The sequence below is a fragment of the Labeo rohita genome, chromosome 15, assembly GCF_022985175.1.
Source record: "Labeo rohita strain BAU-BD-2019 chromosome 15, IGBB_LRoh.1.0, whole genome shotgun sequence".
In the NCBI taxonomy this organism is placed as follows: Eukaryota; Metazoa; Chordata; class Actinopteri; order Cypriniformes; family Cyprinidae; genus Labeo; species Labeo rohita.
The window spans coordinates 35,671,461-35,698,236 of NC_066883.1; the positions used below are offsets into that span (position 1 = coordinate 35,671,461).

The 26,776-nt window shown below is 36.3% G+C and overlaps 3 protein-coding genes across 8 annotated transcripts in view; 1 reads left to right on the top strand and 2 right to left on the bottom strand.

Annotated features, from left to right (window-relative positions):
• The window catches only part of numa1 (nuclear mitotic apparatus protein 1), a 29,594-nt gene extending 16,252 nt beyond the window's left edge, over positions 1-13,342 (bottom strand). For 3 of the 5 annotated variants that reach the window (XM_051129084.1, XM_051129082.1, XM_051129081.1), the window contains exons 1-19: positions 13,226-13,342; positions 12,614-12,663; positions 12,380-12,465; positions 12,191-12,270; positions 11,745-11,830; positions 11,095-11,163; positions 10,872-10,962; positions 10,629-10,776; positions 9,707-9,843; positions 9,473-9,584; positions 9,267-9,384; positions 9,042-9,182; positions 8,810-8,923; positions 4,242-8,675; positions 3,902-4,111; positions 3,634-3,797; positions 3,256-3,541; positions 2,419-2,626; positions 1,636-1,772 (exon numbers count right to left, since the gene is read on the bottom strand). In XM_051129084.1, coding sequence (XP_050985041.1) covers positions 1,636-1,772; positions 2,419-2,626; positions 3,256-3,541; positions 3,634-3,797; positions 3,902-4,111; positions 4,242-8,675; positions 8,810-8,923; positions 9,042-9,182; positions 9,267-9,384; positions 9,473-9,584; positions 9,707-9,843; positions 10,629-10,776; positions 10,872-10,962; positions 11,095-11,163; positions 11,745-11,830; positions 12,191-12,270; positions 12,380-12,465; positions 12,614-12,655 — 6,663 coding nt within the window. In that variant the 5' untranslated portion in view covers positions 12,656-12,663; positions 13,226-13,342. Of the gene's footprint in view, positions 1-73; positions 161-1,222; positions 1,559-1,635; positions 1,773-2,418; positions 2,627-3,255; positions 3,542-3,633; positions 3,798-3,901; positions 4,112-4,241; positions 8,676-8,809; positions 8,924-9,041; positions 9,183-9,266; positions 9,385-9,472; positions 9,585-9,706; positions 9,844-10,628; positions 10,777-10,871; positions 10,963-11,094; positions 11,164-11,744; positions 11,831-12,190; positions 12,271-12,379; positions 12,466-12,613; positions 12,664-13,225 lie in introns of all 5 variants that reach the window. The other 2 variants (XM_051129079.1, XM_051129080.1) reach the window with 1 other exon arrangement.
• A 295-nt stretch (positions 13,343-13,637) lies between these two features.
• On the top strand, positions 13,638-18,484 carry lrrc51 (leucine rich repeat containing 51). Of its 2 annotated transcripts, none has more exons than XM_051129086.1 (5): positions 13,638-13,759; positions 13,886-13,945; positions 15,202-15,407; positions 15,497-15,645; positions 17,961-18,484. In XM_051129086.1, exons 2-5 carry the CDS (start codon positions 13,894-13,896, stop codon positions 18,097-18,099), a joined length of 546 nt encoding a protein of 181 aa, XP_050985043.1. In that variant the 5' UTR covers positions 13,638-13,759; positions 13,886-13,893; the 3' UTR covers positions 18,100-18,484. The 2 variants fall into 2 exon arrangements, with proteins under 2 accessions (XP_050985043.1, XP_050985042.1); XM_051129085.1 differs by having other exon boundaries at positions 13,672-13,688.
• A 68-nt stretch (positions 18,485-18,552) lies between these two features.
• On the bottom strand, positions 18,553-26,222 carry lamtor1 (late endosomal/lysosomal adaptor, MAPK and MTOR activator 1). The gene is made up of 5 exons (XM_051129087.1): positions 26,031-26,222; positions 23,709-23,851; positions 23,543-23,620; positions 23,274-23,397; positions 18,553-21,499 (listed from the first exon to the last, which is right to left on the bottom strand). The coding sequence occupies exons 1-5, from the start codon at positions 26,070-26,072 to the stop codon at positions 21,407-21,409; spliced, it is 480 nt and encodes a 159-aa protein (XP_050985044.1). The 5' UTR covers positions 26,073-26,222; the 3' UTR covers positions 18,553-21,406.
• Between the last annotated feature and the right edge of the window lie 554 nt (positions 26,223-26,776).

The following is a 26,776-nucleotide window of genomic DNA, read 5'->3' on the forward strand; positions in this document are numbered from 1 at the left end:
AGCAATTTTAATAAGTGAGCAAGTTTACTCTCAGTTGAAAACTACATAAGAAATAACCAACAAAGTATCTTACCGGCGAGTTTGGAGGTCTGTTTTGACTGTTGCCGAACCTGGCTTTAGGTGTCATGGGTCGTGGGAAGCAACTTGCCAGCTTCTTCGCCTGTGGAAATAACAACATCTGTAACCAACAGTTTTACATTTTAGTAACGTTTTGAGTTTATTAGACTGCTTTTAAGACATTCAGAACCAATTCTGAAAATCTTGTCCTATAAAATAATTTTTTTCCCACTCATTTCAATTTCATTTTTCAATTCAATTAACTTTTAGTAATAAAAAAAGCATGTCTAATTTATTTAAATTCACAAAAAAAAAAACATGAAATGTTTAACAAAACTAACATTTTTACATTTCCCAAATTCTATTTAATTTTTCAAAAAATAAATAAATACAAACATTTTATTTCACCCCAAATACCATTTTATTTCTCCCAAATTCTGATTGCTTTGCTTTTCATTTTTCTGGATTACATTTTAATGGTTTAATTAAACTTTAATAAACAAAACGCATTTCCAATTTAATTCATTAAATTAATAAAAAAATACATTAAAAATATTTTAATTACATTTTTTTAAATCTTTCACGATTATAGAGCCCTATGAATTTTTTTATTTATTCAGACATTAAGTGTTGTCCATTTAAATTTTTCTGGATTTATGCATTTAATACACATTTATCATAATACACATTTAACCCATGGTGGAAATCAAATATTAACCATTTAATGAATCTTTTACAATTCAGACAAATTAAAATTTAACAATTCCCTTTTTTTAGCAAAAAAAAGTGCTGCACAAAAGAAGTTTTCTGTTGAAATGAAAAAACAATGAAGAAAAATTGTGTGCTGTCTTTAAAAAAAAATTGCATTTTAACAGGTTTTTTTTACTATTAATATTACTTTGAAAAGTTAATTCTACTGTACAATAGTAATACATGTCATATTTTCTTCAAGCAGGTTCGTACATATATTGTAAAATGAAATTTAAAGCCAAATTCATGTACTTCAAGCACCTTGTACAAACCCTGTTCAAGTTTTATTTTAAAAGGCTGTCATGGAGAAGTGAGTCTCAGAGGAGCTCAATCAACTGGAATCAATAATTATCCCTTCATACTTCTATAAATAAACATTTATTTTTTCTGAAGAAGGGTTTTTAATTTCTCATACCTCAGGTGTGTCTGGCACTTGCAGTTGGGATCCAGGGCGTTTGGGAGCCAGCGGGCTGCGTTTATTTTCTGAAGCACGCATGTTTGAGCTTGTTTTTGCAACCTGAGTGGCCCGGTGAGCAGCAGTGCTGGAACGGATCTGACCCGGCAACATAGTGGCGCGCTGGGGCTGGGAGTTCGCAGAGCTCTGGCTCGAACTCGGCGCAAGGGAGAAGCGGCGAGAGTTCAGGGACTCCAGGATCTGACCTGGCATCATGGATGCACGTCGGATCGTCTCATCCGGGTCACCCATACGCAGGTCCTCGTCCGTTACGGTGAATGAGGGTCCCAGACTGGGCTGTTGAGGCAGAATGATTTAGTTTGATTCTGGTGGTATACAAACAATGCAATGAAAGTGAACTATTCAAAAAGTACCCTGGACTCCAGCGGGTAGCTGCTCTTCAGGTGAGGCAGACAGGCTTTGTTTCGTGCCTGCAGCTCTGCGATACGCATCCAGTCGTCAGCAGCATGCTCGGGTTCATTCTCTGCTCCAATACAGAATGCACTGGTGGCTACACAACACAAAACAAGTTGTTATATTTCTATTAAGCTATTGCATTATTGCTAAAATAGTACCATATTACCATTATAAGGCTGCACAATTTGGGGAAACAAATTGCAATCATGTAACTTTTTCAATTAAAAATTGTGATTTAAAATGCCATTTTAATTTTAAAATGCTTGTTTGTATGGTGATATATGATCACAGAATTGATGATTATAAAATAATAAATATTATTACCAAATAAAATATGAAACAATAAGGAACCACAATTGTAATATTTCACTAAAATTTTTTGAAATAATATAGTTTTATTTTACAGTGACATTTCTGCAATTTACCATGCAATTAAAAAATTATAGTTGCTGTGCTGGTTTGTGGAGTTGCACAAATGGGCCAAAAATATCTGTAATTATATACTAATATTACTATAAAATACTTATGAAATGAAATATATGTATATATATATTTTATAAATATATATATATATATATATATATATATATATATATATATATATATATATATATATAAAATATATAAATATAAAACCAAAATATTAACAAAAAATATAAAAGTTTTTCAATGATAGTAAAATATCACTGCCAATCCACAAAATAACTATAAGCAATGAGGTTTCAATGACAACTATTCACCTCTTGGTGGGGCAACGTTGTGCGCAGTGCTTCTACGATATCCAGGCAGACTTTGCAGGGTGTCTGCTTTTGATAAAGTTGCGGTAGCACTTTCCTCCGAGAGGTCCATGGAGAACGGCCGTGAACGCTGAACTGCCAAGTTGGGCTGTGATCGGGCAGAGTGCAGACTATAAAACGACTCGTCGCCTTCAGCACTTCCTGATGTCTTCTAAACAAGGAAAAATAAAGGACAAACACTTTAGATACTTTGCGACCCAGTACTAGAGAAAAAATGGACCTGATCAAGCTGTCATGAACAGTAGTAGTACTACTAGTAAAAGTGCATTTGGGCTGCAAATTTCACTCTTTGACAGCAGGTGGCGCTTATGGAACAGCAGTAATACAGTGTTTCTTTGGTTACTGCTGTAAACAAAGCAGTGCTGCATTTGTAAATACTACTTTACATAGAGTTTTTACATACTTTACAGCTTACTCAGTGGGTGATCTTGGAAAGCTATTTTCAGTTGTGCAAGTACAACTCCAATCTACTTCAATGTGGAAATAGCAAAATCTCATAAAATGCTTGCCAAATGCACATTTAAATGACATTTTTCATATTGGCAATAGCACCTGAGAGGAACATATCTCATAAACATTGTTTCTAACGCTCAAATAGCATTAAGATAGCATGTATTTTTTAGGTTGGTCCAGCCGAAGTTTTATGCAAAAACAATGACAGTGATTTTTCTGATTGGCACTTCAATTTGGAAGGTAGGACTGGTTGGCTACGAAAGCCAACAAGCAACTTTTTTACCCAATAAAGTGCAGAAAGTATGTAGAAGGTTGTGCATTTCCTACCTTAGCCATGGTGATGTTGATTACTTGTGTAGTACGGCGCCTGCGAGCCGAAGCGGTCAGCTTCTTTGCAGAGTCAACCACAAGATCACCAATGGAAGTGATGCTGGACTCTAGTGTGTGTTCAAAGGCATCATTGTAGTCCCCTTTACGCTTGTTGCCTTGTTGACTCAGAGGAGTAAAGTAGAGAGTTTCCAGAGACTCTGCCCCCAAGGCACGACGTTTAGCAGCCAAACGCTCAGAGCTACGAACCAGTGGAGTGCTGGATTCACCCGGTACTGCTGAACGACTGCCAAATTGGGAAAAAAATGGACAATGTTACTGCATGATTAACATGGAATACCATGTTAGAAACCTATACAATTGGGTTGGTTTAGTAACCTGATAGTGTTGAGCGAATCGTTCAGCTCAAACTCCAAGCTATCTGTACTGGTGTCCTGCTGTTTCTCTGGGACTCTGATGTACTGACTTTCTCTGTGTCTCATGTTCTCTTTGTCATCAGTCATCTTCCTCTGCTCTCGCAGTTGCCTGTCAGCAAAGTCCACCTAAGACAAGCACACGATTAGACATGAAATTGGACAAGAAACTCAAATTCAAAGCTTGATCAGTCTCATTTGCACATTCTTGAAACATTAAGCCATAAACTAACTTGTGCCTCTAAGCTTTTCACTTTGGCCGCAAGGTTCTTCTCCTTGGTGCTCGCCTGGTCTAGTTCCATGCGAGCCAAAGTCAGTTCTGTCTCCAGAGCTTTGACTTCCCTCTTGCTGGCCTCCAATGAGTGCTCGAGAATTTGGTTCAGCTCCTGAGCCTCCACCAGCAGCTGCTTTTTACCATTGTAGTGATTCTTGGCCTTATCCACCTGAGGAAGAAACATATGACAGCCTTTAAGTCTAAGGGCACATGATGTCAAACTGGAGTATTTCGAATATACAATGAAGATTCTCCAAAACATCTAAATGAAAGATCGAAAGATCTAATTTAACAATAACCTGTGCTTTGTAGTGCTCTACTGCTTCTGTCTTAGCCTTCAGCTGCTCCAGGAGTTCCTGATTCTGCTCCTCCCACTTTTGGGAAGCCTTTTTAAGAGCAAGGACGGAACTGCTTTGCTCTTCTACCTTCAACTCCAGCTCAGCTTGAATCTTCTGGGAGGCACCACACTTCTTCCGCAGAGATTGGTTGAGAGAACTCAAGTGGTCCTTTTCTTGCCTCAGCATCTCCAAATCCCCATCCAGTTGACGTCTGTCAGCATGAAGCTCACCAATCCTCTTCTCCAGAGCTTCCTTTGAGTGTTGGATCTCAAGGACATCTTTCTCCTTTTGTTTGCACAGCAATTCCATCTTCCTCAGCTTCAAATCCAAAGTCTGCAGAACTTGGTCTTTGTCAGAGACGTCACGAGTGGCAGTTTCAAACTGTCCCTTAAGGGTTTCAATCTTCTCTTCCAGCACTCTGCAGAGATCATCTTCAGACTGTTTGGCCCTTAACTGCTGATCATTTATTTCATTTTTAAGAGAACTTAATTGAGCTTCCCTCTCTGAGGCAAGAGTGGAAACCTCTAGTATTTTAGCCTGAAGTTCACTTATTTGCATCTCAAGTTCCTGAGACTTTTCCTTAAAGTTTTCTTGTTCGCAAACCTCCTTTTGAAGCAACTGAACCTCAGATTCCTTCTGAGAAGCTGTAGTTGTCAACTCCACCATTTGTGTCTTAAGAACAGCCAAGTTCTCCTTTAGTGTGTTGTGTTCGACCTCTAAAGCATAAATCTCCTGTTGCTTCCGCACTTCATTTTCCTGGTGACTTCGGATTTCATGTTTGAGAGAGACTACTTCAGTTGACAGAACCTCTCTTTCCTTTCTCACCGTTTCCAAATTCTGCTGGTACTCCTCCTGTTTTTGTTGTTTCTCAACAAAAAGCTCACTAATCCTCTTCTCCAGATCTTCCTTTGAGTGTTGGATCTCAAGGACATCTTTCTCCTTTTGTTGGCAAAGCAGTTCCACCTGCTTCAGCTTCTGATCCAAGGATTGCAAAAGATGGTCTTTGCCTGTGATGTCACAAGTGGTAGTTTCTAGTTGTCTCTGTAGTGTTTCAATCTTCTCTTCCAGCACTCTGCGGAGTTCATCTTCAGACTGTTTGGTCCTTAACTGCTGATCATTTATTTCATCTTTAAGAGAAACTATTTGAGCTTCCCTCTCAGAAGCAAGAGTGGAGACCTCATGGATTTTAACCTGAAGTTCACTTATATCTTTCTCAAGCTTCTGAGCTTTTTCTTTAATGTTGTTTTGTTCGCAAACCTCCTTTTGAAGCAACAGAAGTTCAGATTCCTTCTGAGAGGCTGTAGTTGTCAACTCCGCCACTTGCGTCTTAAGAGCAGCCAAGTTTTCTTTTAATGTGTTTTGTTCAACCTCTAAAATAGAAATCTCTTGTTGCTTCTGCACTTCATTTTCCTGGAATTTTTGGACTTCATCTTTGAGAGAGGTCACTTCAGTTGACAGGATGTCTCTTTCCTTTTTCACTGTTTCCAGATTCTGCTGGTACTCCACCAGCTGTTGTTTCTCAACAATAAGTTCACCAATCTTCTTCTCCAAGTCCTCCTTTACCTGATGCATATCAAGAACATCTTTCTCCTTTTCCTGGCACAGCAGATCCATCTGCCTCAGCTTCTGATCCATAGTCTCCAGAAGCTGGTCTTTGTCTGAGACGTCTCTACTCACAGTTTCCAATTGTCCCTGAAGGGTTTCAACCTTCTCTTCCAGCACTCTGCGGAGATCATCTTCAGACTGTTTGGACTTCAACTGATCTGTCAACTGATCTTGAAGAGAATTAACACAAGCCTCCCTCTCAGAGGCTAGTGTGGAGACCTCTAGGATTTGAGCTTGAAGTTCACTAACCGTTCTCTCAAGTTCCTCACGCTTGGAAGTCTCAAGCTCCTGAGCCCTTTCTCTAAGGCTCTCTTGTTGGTGAAGCTTGTCTTGAAGCAAGACAAGTTCAGATTGTTTCTGTAAAGATGCAGTTGTTTCCTCCACCAGTTTCTTCTCAAGGTCAGTCATGTTCTCCTTTAACATGTTGCGTTCAACCTCTAAAACAGATATTTCCTGTTGCTTCTGCACTTCAGTGTCCTGGTAGCTATGAATTTCTGCTTTAAGAGATGTTACTTCAGCTGACAAGTGGTCTCTTTCCTTCCTCAATATTTCCAAATTCTGCTGGCACTCAGAAAGCTGTTGTGTCTCAACATGAAGCTCAACAATCCTCTTCTCTAGTTCCTCCTTTGCCTGATGCGTTTCAAGGATATCTTTCTCTTTTTGAAGGAAAAGCCCTTCCATCTCTTTGAGCTTTTGATCCAAAGATCCCAGGAGTTCATCTTTATCCACAGCACAACGACTGACTGTATCTAGTTCTCCTTGTAAGGTACCAACCTTCTCTTCCAGCTCTCTGCGGAGATCATCTTCAGACTGCTTGGCACGCAACTGTTGATCTTTCATTTCATTTTGAAGGGAAATTACTTGAGCTTCTCTCTGAGATGCGAGAGTGGAAACCTCTAGAATTTTGGCCTGAAGCTCACTCACCTTTTTCTCAAACTCTTCACGTTTGATTGTCTCAAGCTCCAGAGCTTTTACTCTCAGAGTCTCTTGATGGGAAAGCTCCTGCTGAAGCAAGAGGAGCTCAGATTCCTTTTGGGAAGCTGTTGTTGTCACCTCAGCCAACTGGTTCTGAAGAGCACCCAAGTTTTCCTTCAAAACACTGTTGTCAGCCTGTAACACAGACACTTCTTGTTGGGATCGGCTGATTTCATCTTGGAGAGATGATACTTGAGCAGAGAGATGGTCTCTTTCTTTTCTTAGGATTTCTAAATTCTGCTGGCACTCATCCAGTTGTTGTTTCTGCTCAGTAATTCTCTTTTCCAGATCTTCCTTTGTTTGATGCATCTCTCCAACATCTTTCTCTTTTTGTTGGCACAGCAATTCCACCTGCTTCAGCTTCTCATTCAAAGACTGTAGAATATGTTCTTTGTCTGCAGCATCACGATTGGCAGCGTCTAGCAGTTCCTGTAGATTTCCAACCTTCTCCTTTAGCTCACTGCGTAGATCATCTTCACACTGTTTGGCCCTCAATTGCTGATCCTTTATCTCATCTTGAAGAGAATTCATGCAAGCTTCTCTCTCTGAGACAAGAGAGGTGACCTCTAGGATTGTTTTCTGAAGTTCAATCACAGTTATCTCAAGCTCCTCACGTCTGGCTTTTTCAAGCTCCTGAGCTTCTTCTCTCAGGGTTTCTTGTTGGCAAAGCTCCTGCTGAAGCAAGTGGAGCTCAGATTCCTTCTGTGAAGCAGTAGTTGTCACCTCAGCCAGCTGGCTCTGAATAGAAGTCATGTTTTCCTTCAACACATTGTGTTGTGCCTCTAAAACAGACAATTCTTGTTGTTTCTGCACTTCGTTTTCACTGTAACGGCAGATCTGCTCTTTAAGTGATGTTACCTCTGCTGACAGAACCAGCATTTCTTCTTGTTTTTCTGAAGCAATCGAAGAAGCAGTGTCAAGCTCTTGCTGGAGTTTTTTAACAGTGTCCTCGTGCTCTTTGCGATTTGATTTGATCATTTCATTTATTTCAATATTTTGTTCCTTCACAAGCTTCAGCTCGTGGTCTACAGCGTCATACTTGTTCCTCAGATTTCTGATTTCTTCATCTTTTAGGGAAATCTGTTTGGACAGATCCAGAATTTGTGTTTGGAGGCTCTGAATTTTGGTCAAAGCCTGATTAACCTTGTTCTCCTCCTCGGTTTTCTCCTGTCTGAGAATATTTATTTGCTCCTGAAGGTCTCCATTGGTTTGTAGATGCTCATTAATCTCCTGCTGCAATGTGCATGCTTCCTTTTTCAGGGATTCATTTTCTTGCACCACATTCTGATGCTCTTCCAGTTTATTCTCATACTCCTGAATGGTGGCTCTGGCACTTTGCAAATCAACGATAAGGGCATTCAGGGCGTCCTGCTGTGATGCTCTCTCCACTTCCAAGCCCTGGATCTCAGCATGCAGAGCATGAACCATCTTGTCTAAAGAGGCTACCTTCCCCTCTAGCTTCTCTCTCTGTTGACGAAGGTCAGCAGAGATTTTAATCTCTGCCGACAACTGCACTTCCACCTGTTGCAGGCGAGAAACATCACTTTCCAGAGCTGATATCTGTGCAGTAAGCATTTCCTTCTGTGTCTGTAAAGCCTCCTGCAGTGTTTCTCTCTCTAAGCGGATGTTATTGATGGACTGCTCCAGATCGAACACCACCATTTGGAGTCTTTTCGTCTCTTTTTCAAAAGAGCATCTCTCCTCAGCCAGCAGAGCCTCAAGTTCTGCCTTTTCCTTCTCAAGACGAGAAATAGTGTCCTGAAGCTGAGCAAGTTGACGAGTCAGATCTGCCAACTCCTGTTTAAGCTTCTCCCACTGAAAAAAATGTAATGATTAAAAATGTTAGTCAGAATTTGGTCAATTCCATTATGTTGTTTTCAGCTCAATAAAAAATATATGACTGAAAAAACTATTTTAAATGATTCTGAAAGAATGACAGAACATCTCACCTCCATGATGGGTCCCAAAACTTCTCCTTTCTCCTGAGACTGAGCTTTCTTGAGTTCATCCTCCAGAACAGAAATCTTTCCCTGAAGGATTTGAACTTGCTCACTCAGACAATCCTGCACGAGGAGAACAGGAGCACGAAAACAGAACACAGATTAAACAGCGAGTACAAAGTAAACACATATAGCACATGATTAACAAAATGATTGCTTCGTAATGTAATTGAACATCTACCCTGTGTGTGACAGCCTCATTTAACTCCTTCTCAAGAAACTCTTTTCTGTTTTTCCACTCAGCCTGTGCTGATTCGTGAGCCAGCGTGAGTTTGGCAACTTCCTCCTCAGCTCTCGCCAACTGAGCGAAAGCGTTTCTCACCTGATGGGACCAGAGACAGGTCAAAATAATCAAATCTGATCATTACTTTAAGCAATACTTCAAAACAAGAAAACAGCATCTTACCTGTGCGGTAAGTGTTCCATTCTCCTCTGTCAGTTCATCGATCTTTCTCTCTTTTTGAGAGTTGTCTGTTTTCAAGTCTTGACATTGCTTTAGAACCTCATGCACTCTGTGGAGAAGACTGTAGAAGAAAAACAAAATCACTTTAAAACAAATGTTTCATTCAAACAATGACTAGAAACCCAAATTTGAGCCTTGTTGCACCTCACCTCTCGTTCTTCTCCTGGAGCTCCAGTAGTGCAGCTTTATGGTCCTTCTCCAGCTCTCCGTGTTCCCGCAGCATTCGCTCCACCCTATGTTGTAACTGGGAAATCAGACCCTCTGTGTGCAAAACAGAGAAATGAAACCAAGTTCATATCAGAGTACCAGAATTTAGCTCATTCACTTCAGGCAGCATAATAAAACTTAAGTAACATGGTGATGGATGGGTAGGTCTTTGGTACCTTTCTCTGAGATGATGTTGATCTGATTGGCCAGTTCTTTCTCCAGCTCGTCTCTCACATCACCCTCATGCGCCAATTCTTTCCGGAGTTTCTTCAGCTGGAAATGTGGTGTGCTCATTAAATCCTGAATTGGAGAGCTGGAGATCAAAGATGCATGGGTATTATTTAGGCATATAAATGTATAATCCACTTATAACGAAAGTGAATAGGACCAATTCTGGAGGATCTAAAAGCAGAATGTTTATATTTTTATAAAAGTACTTTGCGGCGTGTTGTTAAAAAAAAAATAAAAAAATGCATATTACTAGCATATTGCATATTTATTAGTACTTATTAAGCACATAGTATTGCTTAAGTACTAATAAAGCACTGCATAACCATATTTTAGATCCTGAGCTGAACGACTACCTTACTAACTAAGAAGCAGCAAATTAGTCTTTGAGGCAAAAGTTGTAGTTAATTGTGAAAACGGGTCCCCAAACTGAAGTGCTGCCAAAATTGTAAAAACTTTGAACCAAAAAATCTTAGTAAGCCATTTTTCACAATCAAGTTTACATGCACATTGTTTATGTTTTGTGGCTATACTATTAAAACAACAAATATTTATTGATTTTTACTTCTATTGTACATTTTGGTTTAAAGGTAGTTTAAAAGTTTAAAGGAGGGAAAAAGTGGAAATATGTTTTGTGGTAACATTGTGACAAATGCTGTCAAATTTTGGGGAAAAAAAAAAAAAAAAAAATGCACAAATTCCTTTAAAGAACATGTACAAAGTCAGGTTTTTACTGTAAATAAAACTATTTTCTATTAACATTGCCTTGTTTCAACTTTTAAAGCAGTGACTCATTTAACCCTTTTTTTATGGTTTTAGTCAAGCTGTTTTGTCCTTCAGCAAAAAAAACAAAAAACAAAACACACTGACCTGTCTGAGCTGGAAGCAACTGTACAAAGCTCTTGAAACTGAACTCTTGGAGGCCTTTGGAACCGGCCGACAATCGGAGATTCGTCATCTGTATATAACGGCGAGCTGCCGATGCTCATACTGCTGGAGTATGTGGAGTTCATAAAAGCTACAGAGAGCATGCATGTGAGAGATAGATGATAAATAGACCAGTATAGATTTAATTTAACAATATCCAACTCACTAAGCAACATGGCTACTTACAGTCTTGGTCTAGAAACTGCTCTAGGCCTTCGTCTAAAGACAGGCTGTCAGTGTCATCTTTCACAAAACGAAACATGGATGTAATTTCCTCCTGACACAGACAGAAAAAGAGAGACACATAAGAACCTACATTAGACACTGATATATCTGTTGCATTACCACTAGATATTGAGCTAAGAAAAGCAAAGCATCTGTTAAGTGAAAGAAAGCGGTCATCACTCACCTCTGTATTTGAATCCATAGGTGGCATTATGCCCTTTTTAAAAGTGCAGTAACAAAGCAGAAGCGCCACCTGTGCACATACAATAATACAAAAAAAATGCAAAACATCTGAATGCATATCATTAAAAAAACAATTCATTTAAAAACTGAGTTTAGTATAAGGGACCACAGCAGTCGTCAGCGAACTGGTCTGTTCCTTGTACAAAGCTTCAGAAATCTTTGAATATAGGACAACAAGTCTTATGAACCACTTTAATGCTGCTTTGTTATTACATCTTATCAACATAAGTGAATACATAATGACATTATTTAGTTTTTATTTTGCAAAATCATTTCCACACATGCAGCATAAATACAAAGACATGCTTAGTATGTCATTTTCAATGGGCTTTAAATCTTGTAGATGCCAAAGACCCCAAATGATCATTCTCATGCAATCAGACTCCCATCCTAATTATTCAGAAGTATTTTTAATTATTAACAAAAACTATTATTGTCTTCTTAATTTTTTTTTTATTAATTTTTATTTGTTTATTATAATGCATTATAATTTCATAATATACAATTTTATTTAATCATTTTAATATTTATTATTATTATTTATTTAGTTTGAAAACCCCTGGTTTCAAGCACATATGCTCAAATACATACCTTAGCCACTTGAAGCTCCAGATCAATTCCTCCATTGATCTTCTGTAAGATGAGGGAACTTTGTCTTTTGGTGAGGTGAAAGTCATCTGCACATGGAGGAGAGAAGTTGTAAGCAAGACATATCACCTTAAAAAGAACATTTATATATTTCAAGTATATAAAAGTATATATTTCTAAATGTAAAAAAAAAAAGTTAATGTTGTATGAAGTACATGGTCATGACTGGTGGTGAGATTACAAAATAGTCACTTTAAAGTGCCACACTTTTCAAAAACAATGAGACAGGTAAAAGTATATTCTGTGTCAATCAACATTATGCCACAAATACTGTCAACAGAGCTCTATGTGTCACTACTGCAACATTTCTCATTTATCAAACCATGCAGTCTACTATTAATGCTCATGACAACTGCTGCAAAACCAGAACATATGCATTTAAAACTCACCATGCAAAAAGCTGAAGATGACTTCCACTTTCTTATAGAGGGATAAAGTCTTAAAATCCTCAAAGTTCTCCATCCCCCTTCTGAAGTAACAGATAATGCATTGCATAATGTCAGAAGTAAATAAAGTTAGTGATAGCTATCAAAGTATTTCCATATTTACCACCCAAGAGTCTCAAAGTGACAACTCACAGTTTGAAGCAGATCTTCAGGAGTCGTAACCCATCTCTCATAGGAACGAACTCCCAGACATGCTTCTCTGGAAACATGGTATTCATCTGTCAAAAGAACAACAGTCACTATAAACATCTTATAGAAGAAACGAAACCAATATTACAACATGTCAACAGACTGAAATAACTGAACTTAATAATGTCATCAATTTGTGAGTTCTTTGAATAAACAACAAAACTGGATGACACTTACCCATGCCAAAAGCGGTCCCGCCTTGTTCATATTAAACTTCATGGCGGCTTCTATAAAAAAAAAAAAAAAAAAAACATGTTTTCAGATTATACTACAGCACATAAGGTGGAGAGACGAAACAAATCAAGGCATAATATTTAGTGCCACAGACATGTTGTAATTAAACTAGGAAAACTTTACACGTTTACAATTAGATTGCTAAATCTACTTCTGGATAACAGATAACATAACAAGCTAAACTAAACATTTCTAAGTATACTGGATAACACTTGTATATTTTAGAGGTAATTAACAAAATTACTGCATTATGACATAAATAGCATTAAAATCACAAACACATATCTATTGTAAAACATGCCGCATATCAATAACCTTGATATAAAAGTGTTATGCAGTGCAAATAAATGCAATATAATTATATCTGCGGTACAATTATATTTAACAAGCAAGTCAAATGTGTTTTGATTTTGATTGTTTGTTTACTCTGCAACGAATTGCCCGCTAACTTTCTCGCAGTTTAAACAACCTATCATCGTGGCAAAAGCACTACCCTCGTGAGACGCTATATAAAGCTGAATATTATCATTATATATTAATAAATAAAAATTTTACCGTGATTTAAAGGTGAGATGAAGCACGGACGCACATCGAAACACTCGCCGAAACGTTTTCAAATTCAAACTCAGTGTTGACTGTATCTGAACGGCTATTGGTCGTCACGTGATGACGAAAAGCTCCGTTCTCATTAGTTGGCTCAAATCAAAGCAACCAATGGAAACCCAGCTTCTTCCGCAACGCCCTTATAGGAAGTCGTTCAAAAGTCTCCTTATATATAAATATCATTATAGAACGCCAAAGTCACTATACTCCACTTATAGTTTTGGAGATTCGTTAAGATATAGTTTATAGCCACGTTTAACGATGAAAAAGTCAAAGAAAGTGAATAAAGTGCGAAAAAGAAATCGCCCGTGAAATAAATGAACTACATATCCCAGAAGGCAATACTTTGCAAATGGTTTCCATAGTAACTTTGTTGGGGTCCGCCCGTATTGGTGTGACCCAAAAGTTGCTATGGGTAAATAACATCGAAAATATTTTGTGAAAAATAACTAATTTAATTTTTGGGTGTAAATTTTATTCGCCACTGTACGTAAACCAGTATTTTTTCTTTAAAGCCTTAATATTCGTTTTAAGATTAAGGTTAATCAGTTTTTGTACTTTTTACATCTCATTGCAATTTGTAGTTTTAATCTTGTTTTCTGCTGTCTGGAGGTTGGAACATGTTTGGATCTCCAGTGGATTTTTCATTTAGGGAGTTCAGCTCAGTTTCAGGTGTGTTTCTACAGTTTATACTTTTAAATATCGCTTTGAAAGTTTTGCTTAATTCAAGTAGCTCATCAGACTCCTTCATTTTTACGTTAGAATTTATTTTCTTTATTTTCAACAGTAATGAAAATCTAAATCGTATTTTTTTTGTTCATAACGAGGCACTTTTTTGAATTAGATGCGCAAACGAGTCGTTCTTTTGAATCGGATCTCTCCAGCGAATCAAATCAGTTTACAGAATCGTTATAATAGCTGATTAAGCAGATATGTTACAAACAAAAATAAAAACTGTAATTATTATTTACGAATGGACTGTATAATAATTTAATCAACACGCATAGGAAACTGTTTTTTTTATTTATATTATTTTTTATTTATTTATTTTTTTTTTTAATAAATTTAAATTTAAAAACTTTTACAGACAGGACATACCTTTCATAACATATGCTGATGTAAATATAATTTGTCCCCATCTAGATTTTAATAAGAGTGAAATGTATAAGTGTGTTTCTAAAGACTTAAGTCTGACGAAGACTTAAAATGTACAATTTTATTGATAAATCTCATGCTTACCAAATCCCAAAGTCACAGATCCAAATATTACAATTTTAAATCTTCCTTTTAATAAATATAATTTATTGTTTTTAGAATTTATTTAGAATTTTTTTAATAAATGTAAGTTTAAAAAAATCACAAAAAACTTTTTTTAGACATGACATGTCTTACATAACATATGCTGATGTAAATATAATTTTTAATAATTATAGATTTTCATATTGTTAGGAGTGATATGTATAAGTGTGTTTCTAAAGTCTAAAAAAGTCTTTTAAATATATTTTTTAATCTGATGCAGATCCCACATTCACAGATCCACGTATTCAAATTCTAGAATAGACTAAAGAAATAGTCTATTAAATTAATAAAAAGCTTTAAAAACAATCTTTTTGCCATTCTTTGCCTGTTTTTGGTCAAATTTAATTCTTAAAACTTGTCATTATTTTCGTTTATTTTGCTTTTAATCCCCCTGTTTTTTCCTTTGCTGTTTTCCTTTGCTGTTCTGAGCATTATTTGAAAGAAAAAAATAGATTTATTAGATTTATAACAATAATTTATTAGAGGTAACTAATTTATCATATAGAGTTCTCATCATAAAACTGTAAATAAACAACAGTGATTTTATCAGTCTGTATTTATGTGTACAAAAATGAATGCAGTGCATAGCTTTTCTTCTAAAGCACAGTTTACTTTCTGTTTTTCTGTAGACATGCTCTCGGATGAGCCTAATCCAAGCACTCGTCCACTAAAACGTGACTCCGAGCAGAAGATCCTCAGCGTGACGCTCAGACTCAACAACAACTTCCTCTCAGACTTGACAGGACTGATGGAGACACTTTCCACTCTTTACGCTGAGCCGACGCGTCTGGCCTGGCTCGACCTTTCCTTCAACCAGTTTCAACACATACACCCAGTACGCGCTTTACCACCTGCGTCTGACAGCTGAGCACAACAATTTGTGTAATTACTGAAATACATAATCATTCTCTCTGTTTCCGTCAGGTTCTCACTCAACTTAAAGAGCTCCGCTTGTTGTATCTGCATGGAAACCGTATTTGTAAGTTATCAGAAGTGGATAAACTTGCTGCGTTGCCGTTTCTCCATACCATCACTCTGCATGGGAATCCCGTAGTGAGCGAGCGTGACTACAGGTATGGTCAAAGGTCAAAGGTCAGTTAGATGCACAAGTTAGGAAGTGAAACAGTTTCCAAAAATGACAATTTAAGTCTTTCTGAACTTATACGACATATTTTCTTTTTTGAAACACAAAAGTAAGAAAGTAAAACGTCACATGACATGATCGATGGTGAGTAAACGATAACAGAATTGTCAGTTTTGCTTCGGTACACTTTATGTCAAATGCAAAGAGCACATTCTGCCGTATCTGAACTCGGTGATTTTCCACTGTGGATCTCTGTACGGGTGGCGTTCCTGACACAACAGGTGCTGAAACTGCGTTTAGGATCTGGTTACAAACCTCTGCTGTCCTGTGCATAGCAACAGTAATCACATATAGTTCTGATACGCACACGGCATGTGCATGTGGAAGACCATTCTCAGCCCACGCCCTACAATCTCACAAGAACATGTCCAGGTCTGGTTTCACCTCAAAAACAAAAAGAAAGAATTGTGACCATATATTTTGCACAGAGAAGCAACTGAAATTGTTTGCATTGTAATTATATTTTAATATCAAGCACATTTTCTCCTTAAATTCTCATTAATGTGATGCAAAAACTAAATATCTTTTAAATGTTCAAATGTTTTGTTGTACTGCTATTAATTATTTATTTAAAAAATAATGTGAAATTAAAATGCTGCTATTTAAAATATATATATTATTTGATTTAGGCGTAAAATATGACATACTTTCATCATAGACGAACTTTGAATTTGGCTTGAGAAAGCCTTGTCTGAAAGTTTTAAATAACTTTAAAAAGCTTAAAGATTGAAATTAATTGTTTAAAATGAAGTTTGGAACAGAGTGGGAACACACACATTTCTAGCATGAATCAGCATGTTGTTACCATGATTTAGGATGGTTTAACCATGTTGCTAGCATGAATTAGCATGTTGCTTGTATGATTTAACGTGAATTGGCATGTCACTAGTATGATTTTACCATGATTAACGTTACTAGTATGTTGCAAGCATGTTTTTAATATGATTAATGTCTTACTAGCATGTTGTTAGCATGATTCTAGCATGATTAGAATGTTACTAGCATGTTGTTAGCATGCTTCTACCATGACTAACATGTCACTAGTATGTTTCTACCATGATTAACATGTTACCAGTATGTTGCAAGCTTGTTTTTAACATGATTAACATGTTACTAGCATGTTGTTAGCATGATTCTAGCATGATTAGAATGTTACTAGCATGTTGTTAGCATGCTTTTACCATGATTAACATGTCACTAGTATGTTTCTACCATGATTAACATGTTACCAGTATGTTGCAAGCTTGTTTTTAACATGATTAACATGTTACTAGCATGTTGTTAGCATGATTCTAGCATGATTAGTATGTTGCTAGCATGTTTCTAACATGATTAACAAGTTACCAGCATGTTGCTAGCATAATTAGCATGTTGCTAACATCATTATCAAGTTACTAGCATGTTACTAACATGACTTTAGCATGATTACATGTTGCTATTATGATTCTATCGTGATTAACATGTTGCTTCTAACATGCTTACCAAGTAACTAGGATGTTGCTAGCATGTTGTATACATGATTTGCATGTTTCTAGCATGTTTTTAACATGATTAGCATGTTTATAGCATGTTGCTAGAATAATTACCATGTTGTTAACATGATTAACATGTTACTAGGACGATTCTATTGTGATTAACATGTTGCTTCTAGTATGATTACTAAGTTACTAGGATGTTGCTAGCATGTTGTTTACATGATTAGCTTGTTACTAGCATAATTCTTGTATAGTTAACAAGTTTCTAGCATAAATTCAGCATATTGCTAACATGATTTAGATAGATATAGATAGATAGATCTATAACCATAATATAATTGACTTTAGAGATTACAGAATAGAAAAATGCAAAAAAACCTTTTAATGTCAACAGTACATGTAAAATGGTCTGCTTTAGTCTACTGACAGTCTATTGAAGTTTATTAAAATTAAAAAGACAGTTATTATATTATTTAGAAATAATAACGTGAATTTTGTGAAAACATTTCCGTGTCTCATTTTATCCCAAATCAAATATATCATGCTATAACTAAAACATGATAATAATAAATGTTGAAATTAACTAAGATTACTATAATGTTTTATAAGCCTTTTTCAGTGTTAACTAAAGTAGTAAACTAATGTTAACAAACTGAGCCTTAATGTACAGTATTACATATTTCTCTGCTAAAAATGTTGAATTGCTCAGAATTTTTTATAGAATCACAGTTCAGGTCACAAAAAAGTTGCTTTTCTGCCTCTCTTATAGGCCGCATTTGATCGCAACCCTTCCTCATGTGAAGATGATTGATTTCAGCGCTGTGACCAAACAGGAACGAGAGTTGACTTCAGTTTGGCAAAGGAGCAGAAACCCGCGCAAATCCATCGGTCACAGCAAAGTGGACTGAACCTTCTCCACCTGACATCCCGATGCGTCTAATAAACATGAATGTGGAGTTACAGCTACGGCTTGATCTGCCACAGTGAGGTTGACTTTAAATGCTGAACTAGCCTAAATCAAAACCGTGAAACGGCAGTAGAGCTGGAGTTACAGAGTGTTTCTTCATTAGCTGTTGATGAATAAGTGGTGAAACATCTTAAGCAACAGAAAAACGTCCATTTGACTAGAAAATCTGTATAGACATGGTGCAAAGTTTCTTTGAGAATTGCAATAGGCAATTCAACAATGGATGAAAGTTTTCTCATGCCTGCTACACATTTAAAAAAGGACACTTTATAATTTTGAAAGTCTTTAATGCATAATTTCATTCAACAAAAAACAGTTTTAACAGAATATTGAGATTAAATTTTTGGTACTAGCCTAAGAAATGTTTTCTCTGTAAATCAGGTAGTATTCCACATTTAGGAAACAAACAAACAAACAAACGTGAACACTATTAGTACACTGCAACAGAAAACAACAAAAAAAAAGTATTGCAGCGCATTTTATCCCTTATTTTAACCTTAAAGAAAGACAAAGGTGCCTTGCCATGATCTAGAGAGCTAACGGTGCCACACTGTCTGTGCGCTTGCATAAATACATAAAATCAAAATAAATAATTACACAAAAATACCGTGTGGCATTTCAAACTCTGTAAGGAAAGAACGGCAGTTGTTTGAATTCACTAGTTCTTTCCTTGTTTTTCGGCACAACAGCAAAAAAATTAGATGGACTAAGTTAAAGCAATGTAATAATATCTTTTATTATGTTAAAAGTAGAACAGGCAAGGTAAAAGCGTCCCTGTAAAACAAGCTACGGATCGCAAAGCCTTACAACTAAGGCATAATGCAGCCAGGGGGCGCCGTAGAGCTGTTTACACTTCCCGCTACACAAGTATTAATCATTCGTTTACACTCTGTACATTAAAGGCATTGACACAAAAACAATTTACAAACTACCAATTCCCAACCTCAACCATTCAAACCCACCTCCCCGTCCGAAACACTCGGAGTTGACAGTATGATAATTCGTTAGACAGGCCACGCTGTTCTTTCTCGGTTTAACCGGTGTTCGCCTTTTTTGATACGATTAATGTTACTTGACCGTTTGAGAGTTATAGGAAGAGGAACACTTTCTCTTCCGTTAAAAGCAGTAGCAGAGCCGCTTCAAATGAAATTTCGGATATGACATAGCACGGTATGTCAAACATACCGTGATATTTACACTCCACCATAAATGTGTATAGACCACTGATCTATATAAATAACTGTGAAATCGAACTTAGTGAGAGCAGCGCCATGTTTAACTTTGATGGGAATGAAAACGAGGCTGTGAGAGACTGAAGCTCAGTGCGCTGAAGTCAATATACTGTTGTTTAACAAATAAAACCTAAAGGAGAAGTCCACTTCCAGAACAAATTTTCAAATAACGTACTCACCCCCTTGTCATCCAAGATGTTTATGTTTTTCTTTCTTTAGTCAAAAATTATGTTTTTTTTGAGGGAAACATTTCAGAATTTTTTTCCATATAATGGACTGGTATGGTGCCCTGTGTTTGAACTTCCAAAATGCAGTTTAAATGCAGCTTCAAATCCCCAGCCGAGGATGAAGGGTTTTATCTAGCGAAACGATCCATTATTTTCATTAAAAAAATAAAATTTAAATACATTTTAATCTCAAACACTCGTCTTGCCTTGCTCTCCTTGAAATCGGTGTATTCTGGCTCAAGACAGTTAGGGTATGTCGAAAAACTCCAATCGTATTTTCTCCCTCAACTTCATCCTACATTGCTGCAGAAGTACGACCCAGTCTTTGCAAAGCGAACATGCAAAGAAGATCAAACACCCTTAACAAAAAAGGTAAAACAGCGATATAGGACGATTTTGAAGTTGAGGGAGAACATGAGATGGGAGTTTTTCGACATACCCTAACTGTCATGAACCGGAAAAAAACAGTTCAGGCAGAGTAAGACAAGACGAGCATCTGACATTAAAAAGTATATAAATTGTATTATTTTTATGAAAATAACCGATCGTTTCGCTACATAAGACCCTTCTTCCTCCGCTGGGATCGTTTGAAGCCCTATTTAAACTGCATTTTGGAAGTTCAAACTCAGGGCACCATAGAAGCCCTCTGTGGAGAAAAATGCTGAAATGTTTTCCTCAAAAAACATAATTTCTTTAGGACTAAAGAAAGAAAGTCATGAACATCTTAGATGACAATGGGGTGAGTACATTATATGTAAAGCTTTGTTTTGGAAGTGGACTCCTCATTTAATGAAAAAAAAACACAACAACTCTATAAACAGTTTAAAATTTGTGGCATCATATGATTTTTATACAGCGCATGCTAATGTAAAGACTGTAATTGTAAGTCCATCTATGACAGCCTCGTTTTCAAAGTGTAAAATAAAATATGGCGTCAAACCTGAAAACAAAAACAGGAATTAATGTCTAAAATTGCAGGACAGCTATCCCATGCTTTGAGCTCTTGGGAACAGTAATAAACTCAAATTTAAACCAGCTGAGAATCAATTTGTTAGAATTTTAGGCAAGTCATTCACACAAAGCTGAGTTTTGCCTCCAAATTAGGTAAATAACAAATTAAAAATTATAAAAAAGAGATGGTTAATGCGACATTACACGTGTGTGTCAATCTGGTTAGACAGAAATATTATTTATCCATGTTGCCCATTTTAATCAACACCCCAGTCTGGAACCTCAGTGCATATAAATATGATTTAAGTAGAAATAATGAACTCTAAAACACAGTGAATGATGTTGCTAAACCATAACCTATGTGTTAAGATAAACCAAGCAAATATACAGTTAACTTTAGTACAAGTATAAGAATAACTACTTGCTACTTGGTTTAACAATCTCCAACCAATAAGGAAACTGAAAAGCCAACAGAAGAAGAATCAACAAAAACAAAACTAAACAAAAGCTCACCGAAGCAATCGTAGCAGCTTGATGCCACAGCTGAGTATAATATTTCTGTTGTATTTGTTGAGAAAGGATTTGATTAATGCGACTGATCAAATGCGACTTGTCATAGCAAAGATAGTAGATAAGATGTTTTTATCCTTTTGGATCTGTGACGGATTTACACAAGAAGCTTTGGTTGGGGTGAATTATATTTATCTGCAGGGCATTCAGATGACAAAGACAAGGGCGTCTGCATCTCAAGAAGTTTGGAAGGAGATGTAGGAGTGAAAGGGCTAGAAAGAGAGACAGAAACAGAGGAACTGGGGAGGAAGGGGGTCCATCTTTTGAATCATGGTATAGCAAACTGCACCACCAGCTCTTCCTTGGCATCTACTTTGATTTGTGAGATGGCGCTGTAAGCGTACGCAGCGATCTTAGAGACCTGAGGAGGAAAGAAAAGCAATATAACAAACAAAATCACAAATAGATAAATGATTCTGCATCGATTCTGAAATTTTCTGAGTGCATCACGATTCTCTCTAGAATCGATTCAGAGCTTAGTTCTTTACAACAGACGGCATTGCATGGTTTAGAAACAACCGTACTCTTCTTGCTTCCAGTTCCTTACGCATACTTCAGCCTAAAATTATGGAAGCCTATCTCCGCTACTGAATAAAAAATACAGAAGGGAATTGCAGCTTTTTAAATCACACATTTTTTCATTGAATTGCCAGTTTGTATCATGCAATTCTGAGAAATTAAGTCAGAATTGCATGATATAAACTCACAAGTGCGAGTTAGAAAGTCAGAATTGTGAGACAAACTTGCAATTCAGAGAAATAAAGTTAGTATTGAGAGATATAAACTCACAGTTCTGATTTTTCTTTAGAATTTTTAGTTTATATTTTGCAATTCTGACTTTATAACATGCAATAGTGAGTTAAATCAGAATTTTGAGATATAAACTCACAATTTTGAGAACATCAGTCTTTTCCCCCCTCAAAATTGGACTTCATAACTTACAATTGTTTATATTGTTTATAATTTGCAACAGTTTATATCTCACAATAAAGTCAAAAAAAAAAAGTCAGAATTGCATGAAAAAAAGTCAGAATTGTGAGCTTTTATCTCACCGTTCTAACTTTATTTTTTTTTTATTAATTTTATTTATTTATTGTGTTTATATCATGCAATTCTGAGTTAATATCTCGCAATTCTGACTTTATAACTTGCAATTGCAAGTTTATATCATGCAATTCTGGCTTTATAATAATCAATTGCGAATTTATATCTCACAATTCTGAGAAAAATTTGAATTGAATGGAATTGTGAGATAGAAACAGGCTTCTATATAAAATAATCATTCATAAAAATTGAAAAACATTGAAGCTAATTACAAGGGTGTTCACAGAGGGCTGTGTCCAAATGAATCTCATGTCATATAAGCATTCTGAGCCGAGGTGCAATTACACAACTCAGCTGAATGCACAAGCGCTTTTCTTCCAGAGCATTTGAGTATGCGGTTAAAAACTAGATTTGAGCTCTATCTGTTAAAAACTAAGCTCAGAATTGATTCTGAAAAGAATCGCGATGCATCGATTTATCATCATAGCCCTAGAATAATCTGCATCATTTCCAATGACAGACCAATAAATCGACTGATATTCATCACATTGCCTGATCAATGGAAAATTCACAATTTACGTTATCAATTTTTTGAACTTACTGCTTAAACGTTTGGGGACAGAAAGAGTTTTTGAAAAGAAAAGAATACTTTTATTTAGCAAGGATGCATTAAAATGATCAAAAGTGACAGAAAAGACATTTATAATGATACACGAGATTTTTATTTCAAATAAATGCTGTTTTGAACTTTCTATTCATCATCAAAAAAAGAAAAAAAATTCACGGTTTCCACAAAAATATTAAGCAGCGCAACTTCTTAATATATAGAACACTAAAATAGAAACGTTACATTAAATTCTAATGATAACATTACTGTATGTACTGTAATAAATGCATCATTTGTGAACATCATCATCTTTCCGAAATGTAAACAATCTTAACCTCAAACTTCATAACAGTAGTGCATTTATAGATTTATACGTGCATCTTTAAATAAATATTGTATAAAAACAGTTGTTTATAGCTACAATTAAACTACATTAGCTCATTTATATATTATAATTTATTAATATTTAATAACCGAGTCTGACCTGCTGTACATCTGCGTAGGGGACCAGGTCAGCGGCGAGCACCTGGTGAGGTTGGCTAGTCAGTGACGGGAGAGGAACCGGCTTCTTCTGAGACAGCGTTCTGCTCAACACCTCCAACTTGGTGCTTTAACACACACATATGATTCAGCTTAATACATCAACTTCATCAAAGCAAAAAATCAGTGATGCCCGATTATGACGACATCACACCCATGGTCAAAATAGCATACAACCAGCCATGTCTACTGTCCAGTAGTAGTTTAACACACCTGTACTGTCTGGCTCTGTCCATGTATTCATGTTGCTCCATGCCTTGAGAATCAACAGCTGACACGTCAATTATGTTCCTAACCAACATAAAAGAAAAGTGAGTTTTAAAACTACCAACAACCCAAACTGTGCTATTATAGGGAAAAGGGAAAGTGTGTGACGTACAGGGCTGTTCGCTGCAGGATGGTCGTAAGCAGGGCCTGTTCATCTGTGCGGTTGGATGGCAGGCTGTCTGCATTTCGCTCTGAGCCATTAGTGGGTTTTCTGTCTAAGTTTGGGTCAGGAATCAATGGCTTCACTTCTTCATTCTGCACACAAGAGCCAAAAAGAGTCCAGTCAAAAGAATGATCATGACACCTCATAAAGAAAACTCTAACCAGTATTACAAAATAAAGTTGTGTCAGAGTTGACAAGTTTTTTCATTCTGAATGTGTGAAACAAGTCAGTTTGCTTTCATGGTAAAGGAGAAGTTCACTTCCAAAACAAAGATTCACATATAATGTACTCACCCCCTTGTCACCCAAGATGTTTATGTCTTTCTTTCTTCAGTCGTAAAGAAATTATGTTTTTTGAGGAAAACATTTCAGGATTTTTCTCCATATAATGGACTGATATGGTGCCCCGATTTTGATCTTCCAAAATGCAGTTTAAATGCGGCTTCAAACGATCCCAAATGCGGTTGTAAACAATCCCAGCTGAGAAAGAAGGGTCTTATCTAGCGCAACGCTTGGTTATTTTAATTAAAATAATACAATTTATTTTTTTTTGGTTTCATGACAGTTAGTGTATGTCGAAAAAGTCCCATCTCATGTTTTCCCTCAACTTCGAAATCGTCCTATATCACCGTTTTACCTTTTTTGTTAAAGGCATTTTATTTTCTTCGCATGTTCACTTTGCAAAGACTGTGTCCGTACTTCTGCAGCGATGTAGGATGATTTTGAAATTATTTTTGAAGTTGAGGGAGAAAATACGATTGGACTTTTTCGACATACCCATTCAGGGAGAGAAAGGCAAGACGAGCATTTGAGATTAAAAAGTATTTAAACTGTATTATTTTTATGAAAATAACCGATTCTTCCTCGGCTGGGATCGTTTACAAACGCATTTGGGATCGTTTGAAGCCGCATTTAAACTGCATTTTGGAAGTTCAAAATCAGGGCACCATATCTGTCTATTATATGGAGAAAAATGCTGAAATGTTTTCCTTAAAAAACATAATTTCTTTACGACTGAAGAAAGAAAGACATGAACATCTTGGATGACAAGGGGGTAAATACATTATATGTGAATCTTCGTTTTGGAAGTGGACTTCTCCTTTAAATTTAATGCCAGGTTGCTCCACATGAACTGAAACTGTCATAAATATACTGTAAGTTGCTCTGGTCAACAACTTCTGCTAAATTACTTCTTACATAATAAGCCCATCATAAGCGTAATTAAAATAACACAGTAAGCATAATGATGTGATGATTTTAAAAATAGTTCTTTGCATTTATTTTTTTTTCTTCGCAAACTGACCAAAATGATCATTTATAAGCCATACACTACCAGTCAAAAGTTTATGAACAGTAAGATTTTTAATGTTTTTTAAAGAAGTCTCTTCTGCTCACAAAGCCTTCATTTATTTGATTCAAAGTACAACTTCAAAATATTTTACTATTTAAAATAACTTCTTTCTATTTGAATATACTTTAAAACATAAGAAATGATAGAAATTAATACTTTTATTTAGCAAGGATGCTTTACATTGATCAAAAGTGATGATAAAGACAAAAGATTTCTATTTAATTCAGCTGTTTTCAACATCATACTTTTTTTTTTTTTTTTGAGCAGCAAATCAGAATATTAGAATGATTTCTGAAGGACCATGTGACTGGAATAGACTAGAATTTTTAAAAATTCAGCGTGAAATCACAGGAATAAATTGCATTTTAAAATATATTCAAATAGAAGGCAGTTATTTTAAGTAGTAAAAATATTTCAAAATTAAAAACATTAAAAACCATACTGTGTATGGTGTCTCAGACTTTTGGACAGATGTACAAAAACAGACATAGCAACAGTAAATTCCAGTCCTGGAGTTGAGAATCCACTCATATCTTAAAAGTTTTCCAAGAGAACCCCTGTATATATAATTTCCTCATGCATGAGCACATGTCAGATCTAGGGGTCTGACACATCTGATCCACAGACATGAGTCTAGTTCCCAACACATCCTCTTAATTTATGATATTCCCCATGACTAATCATCCTGGCACCAGCAGTAAAACCACTCATTCTGATTAGACACATAATTAAATGAAATTAGGCATTAGAGTAAGTTTGTGGTAGTTCTGAAACACACTCAATACTGGCCTGTTCTTGAAGAATTACAAACACACACCACCATTTAGTGTGCGGTGTATGTGACACTTCTTGCAGGAACACAAACGCTACATTCAGCTGTTTTATAGCTGTTTGGGTGTATATTGATTAAATCTCCTCTACCTGCTCCGACGTTTCGCTATCGCTGCTGAAACAGCACCCCATGATAGCTGTCCAGCAGGTTCAGACTCTTCTCCGTGTGAGTTTTTCGTCTCAGAAGCGCTTTTTCGTTTTGTTTGTCTGTTGACTGTAAAGCGCTTCGCTGTAAACGCAGGAACCATCACATGACAGAACTCCCAGTCAGGTCACGTGACTTCCGTCTCCACACAATACGCTGTCACGTCAATTCCGCCCGTCACCTATTTTTCACCCTTTTTTTTTTTTTTACTGAGCACAGGCGTTATTTTCCCTTTCGAGTGTGATTTGAAAATAAAACACGTTTAGCATTTAACTTCTGAATTAAAAAAAAAAAGTTGCATTGGCTAAATACTGTTCAAGATTCAAAACAGCTATTTTATGTACTTTATTTTATGTGTAATATTCCCCAAAATATAGTTTTGATGAAAATATTGACATGCATTTGAACCTGTGTACTCAGAGCTGGAAAGTAACTGATTACATGTAATCTGGATTACATAAACAGATTCCAAAAAGCATGCACTCTTAACCCTCCTGTTACCCTAAAATCTGCTAGCACCTTTTTTCCAGTGGGGTCAATTTGACGCCAGCAAGTGAAACCTCCAGAATATGACTTTTTGACTAAAATTTTTGTGTCAGGTCACTTATGCCTTTGTTGACTTGTTAAATAGGCCTTTTAAATAAACCCCCTCCCCCCACCCCTTAGACATCCACAATACCGATTGCATGAC

Coding starts and splice junctions, on each gene's coding strand:
- lrrc51 (XM_051129085.1), top strand. Junction 13,946..15,201: donor GGAGTTCAGCTCAGTTTCAG/GTGTGTTTCTAC, acceptor GTTTTTCTGTAG/ACATGCTCTCGGATGAGCCT. Junction 15,646..17,960: donor GTGAGCGAGCGTGACTACAG/GTATGGTCAAAG, acceptor CCTCTCTTATAG/GCCGCATTTGATCGCAACCC.
- lamtor1 (XM_051129087.1), bottom strand. CDS start 26,072: ATGGGGTGCTGTTTCAGCAGCGATAGCGAAACGTCGGAGCAG. Junction 23,852..26,030: donor ATAGCGAAACGTCGGAGCAG/GTAGAGGAGATT, acceptor TCTTGTGTGCAG/AATGAAGAAGTGAAGCCATT. Junction 21,500..23,273: donor CCTACGCAGATGTACAGCAG/GTCAGACTCGGT, acceptor TTTCCTCCTCAG/GTCTCTAAGATCGCTGCGTA.